Raw genomic sequence first — 13,325 nt, forward strand, 5'->3', positions numbered from 1 at the left:
TTTGAGCTGTATCTTTTGCTTTTGTCTTTGGCAGACATTTCTGGACAGTCAGCAATAAAGTGTCCTGGCTTCTTACAGTTGAAGCAGTTCTTCTGATCATCCTTTTTGCTGACAAAATTTTTGGAGCTGTTACCTCTGAAGTTTCTTTTGTTAAATCTGTTCCATTGCTGAAACTTGGTGAATAAAGCAAACTCATCTTCACCCATTTCCTCCTCTTGACCATCTGCAGAAGATTCCTCTTCAAAGTCAAGAAGCTGAGTCTTAAGAGCTTTAGAAGGAGTCCTAGTTGACTGTAAGGCCACAGACTTGGACTTCTTCTTAGCTTCTGAATCAACATTCAGAACCATCTCATGGCTTCTGAGATTGCTTATCAGAGCCTCAAGACTCAGAGTCTTGAGATTTTGAGCTTCTTCTATTGCAGTGACCTTAGGTCTCCAAGCAATAGGAAGACTTCTCAGAATCTTCTGAACATGGTCATGGTCATAGGTGGAATAACTTCTCTTAAGAGCTTTAAGACCAGATACAAGTATTTGAAACCTTGTAAACATAGTCTCAATGTTTTCATCTTGTTGCATAGTGAATAGTTCATATTGCCTTATCAAGAGACTAGCCTTAGCCTCTTGAACCTTTTCATTACCATCATAGGTAGCACACATAGAGTCAAAGATAGATTTAGCAGTAGATTTGTCTTCTATTCTGACATAATCTTCATGTCTAATAGCACCAACAACAAGGTCCTTTACTCTATGATGCTTAGTGTAGGTTTTTAAGTTAGCTGGTGTGAGTAACTTTCTATGCTCAATGGACAATCTTCCATGTTCATTTAAGTTTTCAAAAGTTACTCCCAGCTCAACCAAATCCCACAACTCATGATCAATAGCAGTAATATTGCTATACAGTCTTTCCTTCCACCACTCAAATAATGATGCATCACCATTGAATATAGGGGCTTTCCTATTGCCACTATGTTCATGTGATTCATTACTCAAGTAGTCAAAACCAAAAGCATTTCTAGGACCACCACCAGCACCACTGGCATCACCGGTTGTTCTAGTGCTACTATCGTCTCCTCCAGACATAGTGTTCTCACAAGATCTTTACTGTCTCACTGTTAAGTGAAAGTAACAGACCAGAGCTCTGATACCAATTGAAGGTGTGAAAACACAAGAAGGGGGGGTTGAATTGTGTTTTAGTCAAGTTTAAAACTTTTTCAAGTTCTTAACTTAACTTCAATAGCATCGGATAAATAACACAATAAAACAAGTTAAGAGATAGAGAGAGATCACACAAGCACTTTATACTGGTTCCTCTCACAAAACGAGAGTAGTCCAGTCCCCTTGCACTTCCAAGGGATTTCACTATAATCACACAAGATTACAATTGCTCAAGCATACAAGCAAGAGACTTCACCACACTGCTCAAGCACACAAGCAAGAGACTTCACAAGTACAAATGAAATGAATAATAGAATGAATACAACAGCTCTTGATCAGAACCTAGAAGAACAAATACTAAATATTTGAACTAAAAGTGCAACAACACAGTTCAGAGGTTCAGAGCTTTGCATGAGAAATTCAGAGTTTGTTCGTGCGTAATAATAATCCTTGATATTTGTTTACTACTGATTCCTTTAGTATATATATGACTAGAAAAGAGTCGTTGCAAAGATAACCGTTGAAGTAGATAACCTTTTGTCTTCAAGCAGCCTGTCTTGATGCAGTTTGATTGTATCTAAAACTGAGTAAGAGTTTCAGGTACTTTGACTACTGCAGAGAAGACTTTCCTTATTCAGCTAACACAACTGATGACCCACGTTCTCAAAAGAGGACAGACAAAAAGAGATTAGCTGTTCTGATCAGGCTTGAAAGGTCCTTTTCTTCATTGGTAGAAGAGTTGACTTGGAAAAGAGAATCTTTACAAACTTCAAGAAGATCATCAGAGCTTGAAGAAGCTTAGACCTTAAGAAGTTCTGAAGACTTCATCGTCTGAAGGTTACAACTTCTGAGTCTCACAATCTTCTGAACGCTTGCAAACTTCTGAACTCCTTATCTTCTGATCTTTAATCAGAGTTTAATTGAGTCTAAGTCCTGCACACTTAAATTAAATTTTTAGTCCTTCCAATTGTTTATTAATACTTTGTTATCATCAAAACCTTAATAGATTTAGGGGCAAATATTTTTAAATCAATTTTGTTCCAACACATTAATCCACTTGATTCCTCAAAATGATGCACATCCACCTTCAATTCCCCTTTGAAACTTGTTTCGGGTGTATTTCTCTCTGTTCTGGACTTCGTAACAAGTGAATGATCTAAAATTTTGCAACTGATGGCTATTTATACTAGATCTGAAAACAAAAGCTCGCTTAGCGAGCTAGCATTTCTTCATCGGTGAGTTTGCTGACACGTAATCTTCTGACCGCCACTCTCGCTTAGCAAGAACTCCCGCTTTCACCTTGTCGAAGCTCGTTGAATGACTTGAGCAGCTCCGTGCCAATTTTTTGTTGATTCTCAATGTGCCCTCGCCTTGGCCTCGCTTAGCGAGAAAGTGAAAACTTCAATCCTTTGTTTCTTGGTCAGAATTCATCTGTTGACCCACAAACCTACAAAAATTGTTGAAATTAAGTAAAAGGAGTATAAATTGATCATTTCACTCGCAAAACTCATATTTACATAATAGTGGGAAATTTTAATTGAATAACTTGCAAAATAAGTCACTAAATGTCTTAATTTAATATGTAATTTTACTATTTTTTGACACTTATCAATCTCTCATCATTTTTATCTTAAATTGAGTACTCTATTTCGTTTCTATTTGAAGATCCCAACTTTTGTAAGTGGCTTTGGTTTTGACTTTTGAGTAGTGAATTAGCACACCTTATGCTTAATTCACTCTTTAATAAATTTTGCTTATTCAAAAATAATAATAATTAGACATTAAAACTGAGATGTCCTATTGAACAATTTAACTATTTTATTAACCACAAAAAACATATACTATTAATCCCATTTTTAACATATATCTCATTTTACATAAAATAAACATATATCTCATTTTTTTCACGGATTAACATATATATATCAATATTAAAAATTAAGATCAAATCAAATATTTTAGGCCTCAAGTATTTACTACCTGTATCACACTATATTCAATTATGTGTTTTTATTTTTTATTATGTATATATCAATTATTTCTTATTTTTTATATTAATCTTCTGATTCTCAGGAAAAAAATCGGGTCAATTTGTTGTTTGTTTTAGTTTACACATAATAATTGGAATGTTTATTTTTTTAATATCTTTTTGTTTTAAAAATCCGGTGCCCTTTGTAACTTTGGAGACTTAATAATTCAAGTTTGGTAAAATCACAACGACGACCAAGCTTTCCCTTAAGAAATTTAATTAATTGAAATATTCTTTTAATAAATTTATAAGCAATGTTTGTTTGTTGCAGATAATGGCTAGTTTGAGATTTTTCTGCACCACAAATATCTCAGCTGTCTCAACTCAACATAAAGGTTCTTTCTATTTTTCACTCTCTCTGTATATATCTATCTATGTATCTAACATATACTAATGAAATGAATGTGCTTAATTCCAGTCAAAAACAATAACAAGTGTGTTCTTCATCAGAAAGTCAAGAACCTCATCAACAACACTTTGGAACTTCCTTCCATTTCATCATCATCGACTACTCCAATTGAGTCTCTCCATAAAGGCAATTGGGTCAAGCTCATTTGTGGTGCAAGCTTTGAAGATGTTGTTGATATCAGAAATCTCAGTTTGGTTTACACTCTTGCTGGAGGTAATTATTATAATTTATTTGGGAGTATTTGGTCCGTAGATATAAATGGTGGGTGACGCAGATGAATAAATATCTTATTAGATTTTTATATTGAAAGTATATGTATATCTGGTGTATGAGGCCGACACATGTGATTAAATTCAATTAATTATTTTTATTTTGTCAAATTATTATTGTTTAGGATCTGTTAGTGTTGTGTCTGGTGTTTGTGTCCGAGTATGTACTACATAAAATGCTAACTTATTTGGCCTTATAAAGGAACACATTAAGGGATTGGACTTTGAGTTAAATTATGAGTACTAGAGAACTTATTAAAGTAACTTATAACATAATCTATACAGAACTTTGCTTTGGCTTTAATTGGGTTCTCCACTAGTGGACCGATTGGTCTCTCAGAATAGTTGGTCCTTGATTTGATTTTATATTTTGTTATAAAATTAGCTTATACATAAGCGCTTATGTGATGAATACTTATATAACTAGTACTTAATTAAGCTGTATGTTTGATTATGTCGTTTGTTGCAGTTGACTGCATTGACTGCGCTGCTGATGCATCGGTTGTTAGTGCTGTGAATGAAGGAATTCAAGCTGCAAAAGACATCTTATGCTGCCATAGAAGACCATGGGTGATGATCAGTGTTAATGATGATAAAGATCTTCATTTTCGCAAAGCCGGTAAGACAGTTCTTATACAACATACATCCGAAATCTTATGACATGGTTTAGAGGACGATGACATTCGCAATGAATCTTCATTTGCAGTAACCTTATCCATGTATGCAAAACATAGTGCCATATGATTCATCTGGTTTATGTGCAATTTTAATTAATTATAAAGCTTAATCTATGCTTAGTGTGACAATTCGCTTAATATATGCTTAGTGTGACAATTAATGAAGGTTTTTAGCAATTCCGTCTTAACACAGAATTTGATCCGGAGGACTGTCCAGCCGACTGTTCACGCCCTTGTGAAAATGTGTGTCCTGCAAATGCAATCTCATTCCAAGAGAAATCTACTTTAGGAATTTCATATAATACCGAAGCATCAAGAGTAATGAAGGTAATTTTTACTCGATTTTACTTAAAACCTCAGTTTTTTTTTAACATAAACATGTAAGCCATCTTATAAATCTTGTTTCGTTCAATTGGCTTGAACGTGCAGGACGGTGTCATAACGGAACGCTGTTATGGCTGTGGTCGATGTCTTCCAGTTTGCCCATATGATAAAATAAGTATAATATTTTCTTAGATTTTTCTCTTAATTATTCGTTTCAGATACATTTAGATGCTATCTCTTTTGATATTATTCAATTTTTTAAACAATAAATACTTTTCGTATCGATCCAGGAGAGGTAACGTATGTTAGGGATGCTATTACAACTTCTGATTTGATCAAGAGAAATGATGTTGATGCTATAGAGATACATACAAGTGGAAGGTAATGAAGGATTTTGAAATTATTTAGCAGATTATATGAAAAGATCAAACTTCAGTTTTCACTAATGTGAGATATGTTATTTCTATTATGTTTTATTGATCGTTCTAAATACATTTCATTGTGCGAATATGATGCTTCTATTTCTATAGACAGAGTAGACAGTTCGAAGAACTCTGGCGTGCTTTAGGAGATTCGGTACAAAATTTGAAGCTAGTAGCCGTAAGTCGAGCCTTCTTCAATATTTAAGCGGTTAATAATACTTTATAAGTTATTTTCATTTGATTCAACAATTTATGATTAAAATGATCCAGGTTAGTTTACCTAATGTTGGAGATTCGACAATATCATCTATGAACAAAATGTTCTCGATTATGAAACCAAATCTTAAAAGCTTCAACTTATGGCAGGTGTGGCCTTTCTCTCTTTTAACCAAACTTAACAATAAATTTTTATAAGCCAAATTCTATTACATATTACTTTTAACAAATTAATCTTTGCCTTGTATAAACACTAGTTAGACGGCCGTCCAATGAGTGGCGATATTGGTAGAGGAGCAACTAAGGAGTCAATAGCCTTTGCTGTTCAATTAGCTCAAGCAAAAGATAGACCTCCCGGTTTGTATTAATTCAATTTATGGTTCTTTTAAAACCTTCACGGGTAGTTTATCATATCATGTCTCTCTTATCCTGGTCATCCAATACCAATAGGCCTTCGGGCTCTATCATATGATTTAACTAACGTTTCATTCCCTTAACATTGTAGGATTTCTTCAACTTGCTGGTGGAACTAATGCTCACACAATTGAAGGGTTGAAAAGAGAAGGACTCTTTCAAACAACAATCAGTCCATCTAATCCATCGTGTGCTTTAATTAGCGGCATAGCTTATGGTGGCTACGCGCGAAAGGTAAAACAATTCATGTCTGATTATTCATTTTTCATTCTGTTTCTGTTCTTAATTTTCTATGGTTAGATAAAAGAATAGATGTGAGTTATATTATGTGAAATTAACATGCTATTCTTCCCAATTTTACTATTTGCACCCATTTAATTCAGATTGTTGGTAGAGTATTGAGATCCATGCAATCCCAACATGGTGGAGCTGCTTCAATTGAGGATCATCCTGAGCATCTCTTAATGGCTCTAAGGGAAGCACTTGCTTTGGTTGGACCTGTTAAATGTCTATAATATTAATAGGAGAATGTTAACATGTGCATATATGGCACATGTTAAGGTAGTAAAAATAGAAATTATGCTTTAAAATTTGTGCATTTTAACTTTTCAAGCATTAAATGTCTTGTATCATTAAATGTGAAATTTCTATATTAGGATATTTTATAATGTGCCCTATATGCACATGTTAACAAGACCCTAAAATACCTAAGAATACCAACTTTTGGGACTCAAAAGCATAAAAAAGTTGGTATAATTTTGCATATTTTAACAAGATGAGTCAAAATTGCTTTTTGTGGTATAGAACTTTTGGCACTTACTTTGATCATTTTAACAATGTTATCATTTTGTTTGTTCAAAAAATAATGCTGAAATTTTTTCAATTTAACCCGATTAATTTAATCATTTTGGCACTTAATTATAGTGGTGACTAAATGAGTTCTTCTCTCCTAATCGAACTTTCTTCATATATTGTAAGAGTCGAAGATCGAACTCCTAACTACTTGATTAAAAAGCTCAACACCTTTAGTTACTATCCCATTTGAATCAATTCAATTGGTACGTACTATCACCTCATAAATTGTTGCGCCTGCGCCCTTTTAATCCACGAACGTGGAGACCCATAAAACAACATCCTTGGTCTCCCATAATCAACACAAGAGCCCCTTAACAAAAAATGGGAACCATGTTTAGATGCGATACAATCGCGGCACCATCAAGTAGGACCATTTCTTTTGATTGTGCCAATATATAGAAGAACTTAAAAATTTGAAAGCTATCAATTCCACTGTCTACTAGTATATGATCTATCTAGAGTTAGAGTTTTACTCTACATGAATGAATTGACCTAACATTAAAAAGTGACATTTAAAAAATTCGAACTTAAAATATTGAGATAATGCACTCCAAAATTTTAAGTCTTCACCAACAACATTCCACCGAGTATAATATTTACAATTTCAAAAACATTTTTTAGTTTTAATTTGAAGTTTACGCCAGCAAGCAACGATGCTTGGGTTGGGGCCATAATTGTACTAACACTGATTTTTATGGTTCAACATATTTTCGTTCCCAACAATTGAAGTCGAGCACACTTCCACGAATTATAGGTATATCAGCCAATAACCAGCCAACAACTCTTCCCTTTGATGAATTGGTCAAAGAAATTTGGACTAAATATAAGAGAAAATTGGTCAAAGAAAGTTGATGTATTTGGTTAAGAATTTGGACTAAATACATCAACTTTTGTTGACCAATTTTCCCTTATATTTTGGGACGGGGGGAGTACTACTACTTTACATAAAAAAAAAATATATATAAATAAATATACTTTTTTCCGTAATAAAATATAAGAAAAATTTGGTTAAAAAAATTGATATATTTGGTTAAAAATTTGGACTAAATACATCAACTTTGTTTGACCTGTTATGAAATATAAGTAGTAGTAATAATATATAAGTATAGAGGAGAGAAGAAGAGAAGAGAGAAAGAATAGAGATTGTATTATTCTCATCAAGGTGTGTCTTTACATGACAATACAAGTCATATTTATAGGACAATATAATGGGCCAGTGGAATGGATCAATGCTTAATGGACATTCACTAAATTATTCATAACACTCCTCCTTGGATGTCCATCGAGGATATGCCTCGTTAAAACCTTACTAGAGAAAACCCATTGGGAAAAAATCCTAGTGAAGGAAAAAAAGTACATCATCCTTTGTGTGTGAACTGCCTCATTAAAAACCTTACCAGGAAAAACCCAGTGGGACAAAACCATGGTTAAGGGAAAAAGAGTGCAGAACATATTTATATCTCCCCCTCATAAAGACAATTATATATGAGATGAAGAAAATCAAATAATCTTATGTAGTTGTAGTAGTTGCTCAAAAGTTTTACTTGAAGCTGACTTTATAGAAAGACATGTCTTATCTTCTTTATCATATAATCTTCTCCAAATATGTAGTTTGTGCAATTATTTTCATGTTGAATCGTTGCAAGAACCCTTTAGAAGAAAACTCACAAATTCTTGTATCTGATGAATGACACACTTCAACCAAATCACATTCTTGATTTATCTTCTATTCTCCTCAACTTTCCTCTCATTTTTTTTCTTCATGATATTGTTATTGTTGTTTGTTTCATAGATCTCCATGAGTAATTGTACTTCTTCATGTGAACATATAGTTTGTTTGTGATCTATACCTTTACGAGGATTAAACAAATTACCTGCATATCTAAAATAACAAAATATATACTTGATGATATATTGACAACAAATAATAGGTCCATAATGTATTTGGCCCCAATTGAACTAAAATGTGGTACTTCAGGACCAATTAGTTCTTCATCATTTACTCGAACTCTAAAATATTCTTCAAATACTTATTTTGTAAGAAATGACAATATTTCAAGCTCTTAAGGAGTCTCTTGATGATATTTTTATCATCAACATAGATAGATAAAAAAAATTCATTGCCAAATATTTTCTTAAAATGAACAAAGATCATTTTCATATTTCTCACTTGGAAATATTCAACAAGAATATTATACAACATGCATATATATTGCTCGAGTATTTTAAGGAGACTTATTCATGTTTATTAAGTCACATTTCCAATAGTTTGGTATATGTGTCTCACGAAAATTAAATCCTTTTGGGATTTTCATATAATTATCAAGTGAGATGATTTTCATGTAATCATCATTATTAAGTGAGCCATTCAAATACATATACTAAACTTAATCAATTATAAAGAAGTTCTGAATTCACTTCAAGTGAATATGCCTCTTGAAAATTAATGATAGACGTTTATCATTATTCTTTAATAATGAGTCAAACTTTAAATATTTGTATATTTTCTTTTCTCAAATAGTTTGAAATGTATGTCTCGTGGAAATTAAATCCTTCAAGGAGTTTTATATAATTCACACTAACAAGTGAGCCATACAAATATATTGTGACACATTTTTCAAATAAATTGAATTTTCCATGTGTTAATAAACTTAATCAAGTAAGACTTAATTAAGTAAGAGAAGGATTTTGATTTCACTTCAGGTGAATATTTCTCTTCACATTCAATGGCAAACTTTTACCAATATGCTTGAATAAAAAAATCAAGCTTTTAATGTTTGTATGTCAACATTTTCTATTCACACGAAAATTAATTCGTATCTATCATGTTTTACATCTTCAGGTGTATGGACTGCTGGTCCAAAAATCTTCACTTTGCAAAGTGACTTTAATTACGTAGCAATTGCGTTTTCATTTAGACAATCATTGTCTATAATTCTCAATAGAATTTAGTTCATGATCCTCATTAACTTTTTCACAAATAGCGCTATATTATATATAAAATATCGTCAACGTTGACTTCCTTTCGGTTCCATCATATTCCATTCGTGACATAATTTTCATTCATGACATAATTCGTCGAGATCTCTTTATTATCATAAATTTTAGGTACCTGAGAAGTTCTTCTGGAACTTATAACTCAATTATGTCAAATACTCTTTTGACAGTTTCATATCCTCACTTGGGTCATCTTTCTTTTTAGCTCATTTTCTTATTTGAGGATTTTTATCGTTGGAACCGACTGATCTACCACACTTCAGGGTGGTTAATACTGATTTGCAAAATAAGATTGTCCAACAGGGACATCCATTTTGTTTGGAGCATTAGCAGCTAATAGTTGATTTCATAAATTTTGCAAATGATTTATATTTTGAACATTTGATTCAAACTATGAGGATCAATGTGAGATAATAACATTAATTTATTTCAAGTGATTTATTTGAACTTCTGGTTCATATTTTTCAGCTGCTTATTCTCTCCCCTAATATTGGGAAAATTAATTCATCACTTGAAAATCAGCCTACAGGGCTGTAAATAATTCTCCAATTTTTGGCTCAAGATGATTTATAATAGATGGAGATTCATATCAAATACATTTTCCCAATATTCTTTAAGAACAGTTTAAATGCATTCTATTGGAGCAATTTCACATACACAACACATCCAAAAATGCTTATATGGGAATCATGTTTATAAACAAAGTTCAAATTGTAAATTAGGGGAGAACTTATAATAACTAGTTGGCTTGATGAGAATTAGTATCTCAATATTCATGTTTGAATGTTCCCAAAATATAAATTAGAAGTTATGATCTCATAAGTATCAGTCATGTAATTACTTTAGACGGCTAAAGAATGGATCTTCAAGTCCATTTTTTGTATGATCATATTCTATTTGATATCGATTTCAATTGACATACGATACTTATCAAATATTTTCTAAGAATTTAGAAAATGAGATCCTAGCAAAACTATTTGAAAAAACAAACTCACAAACTTCTGGTTGTGAGTAAACATGCATGTGACCAATTTAGTTGATGCATCAATTCAAGTCACAAAATATCTAAATGGTCAAAAATCTCAAATTATCAATTTCTTTTGGGAATTAGTAACCAATAAAAATTATTAGAATGAAGGAACTTCAGGCCCTTCACTATATATTTATAGTTTTTTTTTCGCATCATAATAAATCCGGGATGACCCAACCGGTATTGCCAACAATAAATTTAATATGATTTGTAAACTTCTGGTTTACAATAATTTGTGCTTCAATTGCACTATTATATATAAAAGTGTAGTATAAACTTCTGGTTTATAACTTTTTCATTACACTTACTTTATTCAAAATATGCGTGGTAATATATAGAGATATTCAGCATCTCTTCATTTCTTGTTCCATATTGATATTCATATATGAATGACAAGAAGATTATACTTATGCAATTAATTGGTCTGCAAATCAACATCTCCCTTATTATTGGGCTGAATTGTTACTATTGTCATTTATGTCCGTTTAAAAATGTTTCATCAAATTAGCGAGTGAGTGCCCTTACCAATCATTGGTACATTTATATAAATGAGCTCCAAGCAAACTTCAGGTTGCCACTCGAATTCTTCCTCGCAAATGGAGCCAATAAATTTTGATGACTTTACAAGTCATCTCAAATAGCCACAAATCAACAGCAAACCAATATATAATAATAAAAAAATATAATAATAAATCAATGCAAGGATAATTTAATACTCAATTGTCTTAATAATTCCTCAAAATAATAATTTCAATAACAGTTTGCAAGTGAGCATTCAAATAACAACAAGACAATATAAAATTTACAAAATATTTACAAATATTCACATAAATAACATTTGGTGTAATAATTATCATAAAAAAACATTTGGTATAATAATTAACAAAATTGAGCCTAAAATGAATTTCCAAATAGAACACTTTAACAAAATAATTAACATTAGTGTTACAACTTTTAAAGTAAAAAAGAGTTTCTCATATAATATTTTAGGCTCAAATCGTAAGATTATATAGTTTAAAATTATATATGATTCTCAGTTCTCACATTCAATCAACACCAAATATTTAAAAATTTCACAAAATAAATTCAAATCCCATAAACCAAGGATATGATATTAATATTAAACAAATATTCTTGAATTGAATATATATATATATATATATATATATATAAAATATTCTGGGTATAAATTATAATTAAATTTATTTCCAAAAGAAAATAGATATGCTTAAGGTATGAATTATAATTTTATTTCCTAAAGAAAAAAATATCAATTAAATTGATTTATTATGGAAGAAAAATATTTCCTTAATAAGACACAATTCATACCTTAAGCATTGTGTAACGACCCATTTTTCGTATTCGTATATTTTATTAAATGTTATTTTATTTATTAATTGGCTTTTATTATTTTAGTGAGCGACGAATAATTATTTAGCCGATCGTAAGTTATTAGGCGCGAGAACCTTGTTTTGGGCTTAAAGGGGCGTGAGAGGCATGGGCCTAAGCCATTTGGGCTTGGTTCATGACCATGAGAAGTAGTATAAGTAGCAAGTCAAACATATGAATAGTATCATAAATCCATTTCTTTGAGTTTGAGTGAGTAGAAGCAAGATAGAGCAAGAGCTAGGGTTTTGGCTAAGAGAAAGCTTGAGCAAGAGAAGGCTTGGATCATCATCTTTGCTTAAGGTAAGAGATTAGAATTCATGATTCTTGAGTGGTAAGGAGAGGGGAGATTGTCTATGTCTCCGTTCCCGAACTCTCCCACTCAATTTCTTTTAGATTTTGATTAAGCTTTTGTATGTGAGTATGATGTTCTTCATCATCACTTTGTATGTGTTAATCACTAGTTTGATTTCATGAAAAATATGTATGTGTTTGGATCATTTTTGGAAAGTTTATGAAAGTTACTTAAAACCCAAGAAATTGCCATGATTTTGATTGTTAGAGGTATTTGGATGTTTGGAAGGGATGATTAATGTTCCTTGATACCATATATGTTCGAAATGGCTGTTTATATGAATTTATAACATGTTTGGGTGAATTTTTGAGTTGATTTAAGGTTAAACCGCCTTAGATAACTCAAGAACAGATATTCTGTTCTGGTGTGGTTCGCTAAGCGACCAGGAGTTCGCTGTAGCGAACAGGTTCGCTGAAGCTCGCCAATGCTCGCCATGAGCAGGTGACTTCCGGGTGAGGTTCGCTTAGGCTCGCTAAGCCTTCGCTCAGCGAATAGTTCGTTGAAGCTCGCCAATGCTCGCCATGAGCAGGTTACTTCCTGGTGTGGTTCGCCATGTCTCGCTAAGGCTTCGCTTAGCGAAGGCCTCTGTGACAGCAATTCTTGTTGATGTTTGTAAGTGTGATTAGGCACTTGTAACATGGTTTAAGGGTATCCTTACATGATTGTTGATACATGTTGATACTGTTAATGCTTATTGTTCATCATTATATGATTGATAAACGTGTATGCAATAAGTTGTAGCTTAATATGAGCAATGTTATGTTTTGGCATTAATTTGCAATGTTAAG

General features: G+C 32.2%; 1 protein-coding gene across 2 annotated transcripts; it reads left to right on the top strand.

Annotated features, from left to right (window-relative positions):
- The first annotated feature begins 3,299 nt into the window (after positions 1-3,299).
- Positions 3,300-6,822, top strand: LOC123887062. Of its 2 annotated transcripts, XM_045936334.1 has the most exons (13): positions 3,300-3,359; positions 3,455-3,518; positions 3,602-3,805; positions 4,331-4,480; positions 4,732-4,865; positions 4,968-5,037; positions 5,153-5,243; positions 5,393-5,462; positions 5,555-5,650; positions 5,758-5,857; positions 6,006-6,148; positions 6,298-6,436; positions 6,618-6,822. In XM_045936334.1, the coding sequence occupies exons 2-12, from the start codon at positions 3,458-3,460 to the stop codon at positions 6,427-6,429; spliced, it is 1,251 nt and encodes a 416-aa protein (XP_045792290.1). In that variant the 5' UTR covers positions 3,300-3,359; positions 3,455-3,457; the 3' UTR covers positions 6,430-6,436; positions 6,618-6,822. The 2 variants fall into 2 exon arrangements, with proteins under 2 accessions (XP_045792290.1, XP_045792291.1); XM_045936335.1 differs by having other exon boundaries at positions 3,348-3,518.
- Positions 6,823-13,325: the final 6,503 nt, after the last annotated feature.

The sequence above is a fragment of the Trifolium pratense genome, linkage group LG5 (assembly GCF_020283565.1).
Source record: "Trifolium pratense cultivar HEN17-A07 linkage group LG5, ARS_RC_1.1, whole genome shotgun sequence".
In the NCBI taxonomy this organism is placed as follows: domain Eukaryota; kingdom Viridiplantae; phylum Streptophyta; class Magnoliopsida; order Fabales; family Fabaceae; genus Trifolium; species Trifolium pratense.

What these genes read in the sequence shown, in the direction of transcription:
- LOC123887062 (XM_045936334.1), top strand. Translation starts at nt 3,458, where the DNA reads ATGGCTAGTTTGAGATTTTTCTGCACCACAAATATCTCAGCTGTCTCA. An exon ending in GGTTTACACTCTTGCTGGAG is followed by an intron (nt 3,806 to 4,330) that starts GTAATTATTATA and finishes CGTTTGTTGCAG; the next exon opens with TTGACTGCATTGACTGCGCT. An exon ending in TCTTCATTTTCGCAAAGCCG is followed by an intron (nt 4,481 to 4,731) that starts GTAAGACAGTTC and finishes GTCTTAACACAG; the next exon opens with AATTTGATCCGGAGGACTGT.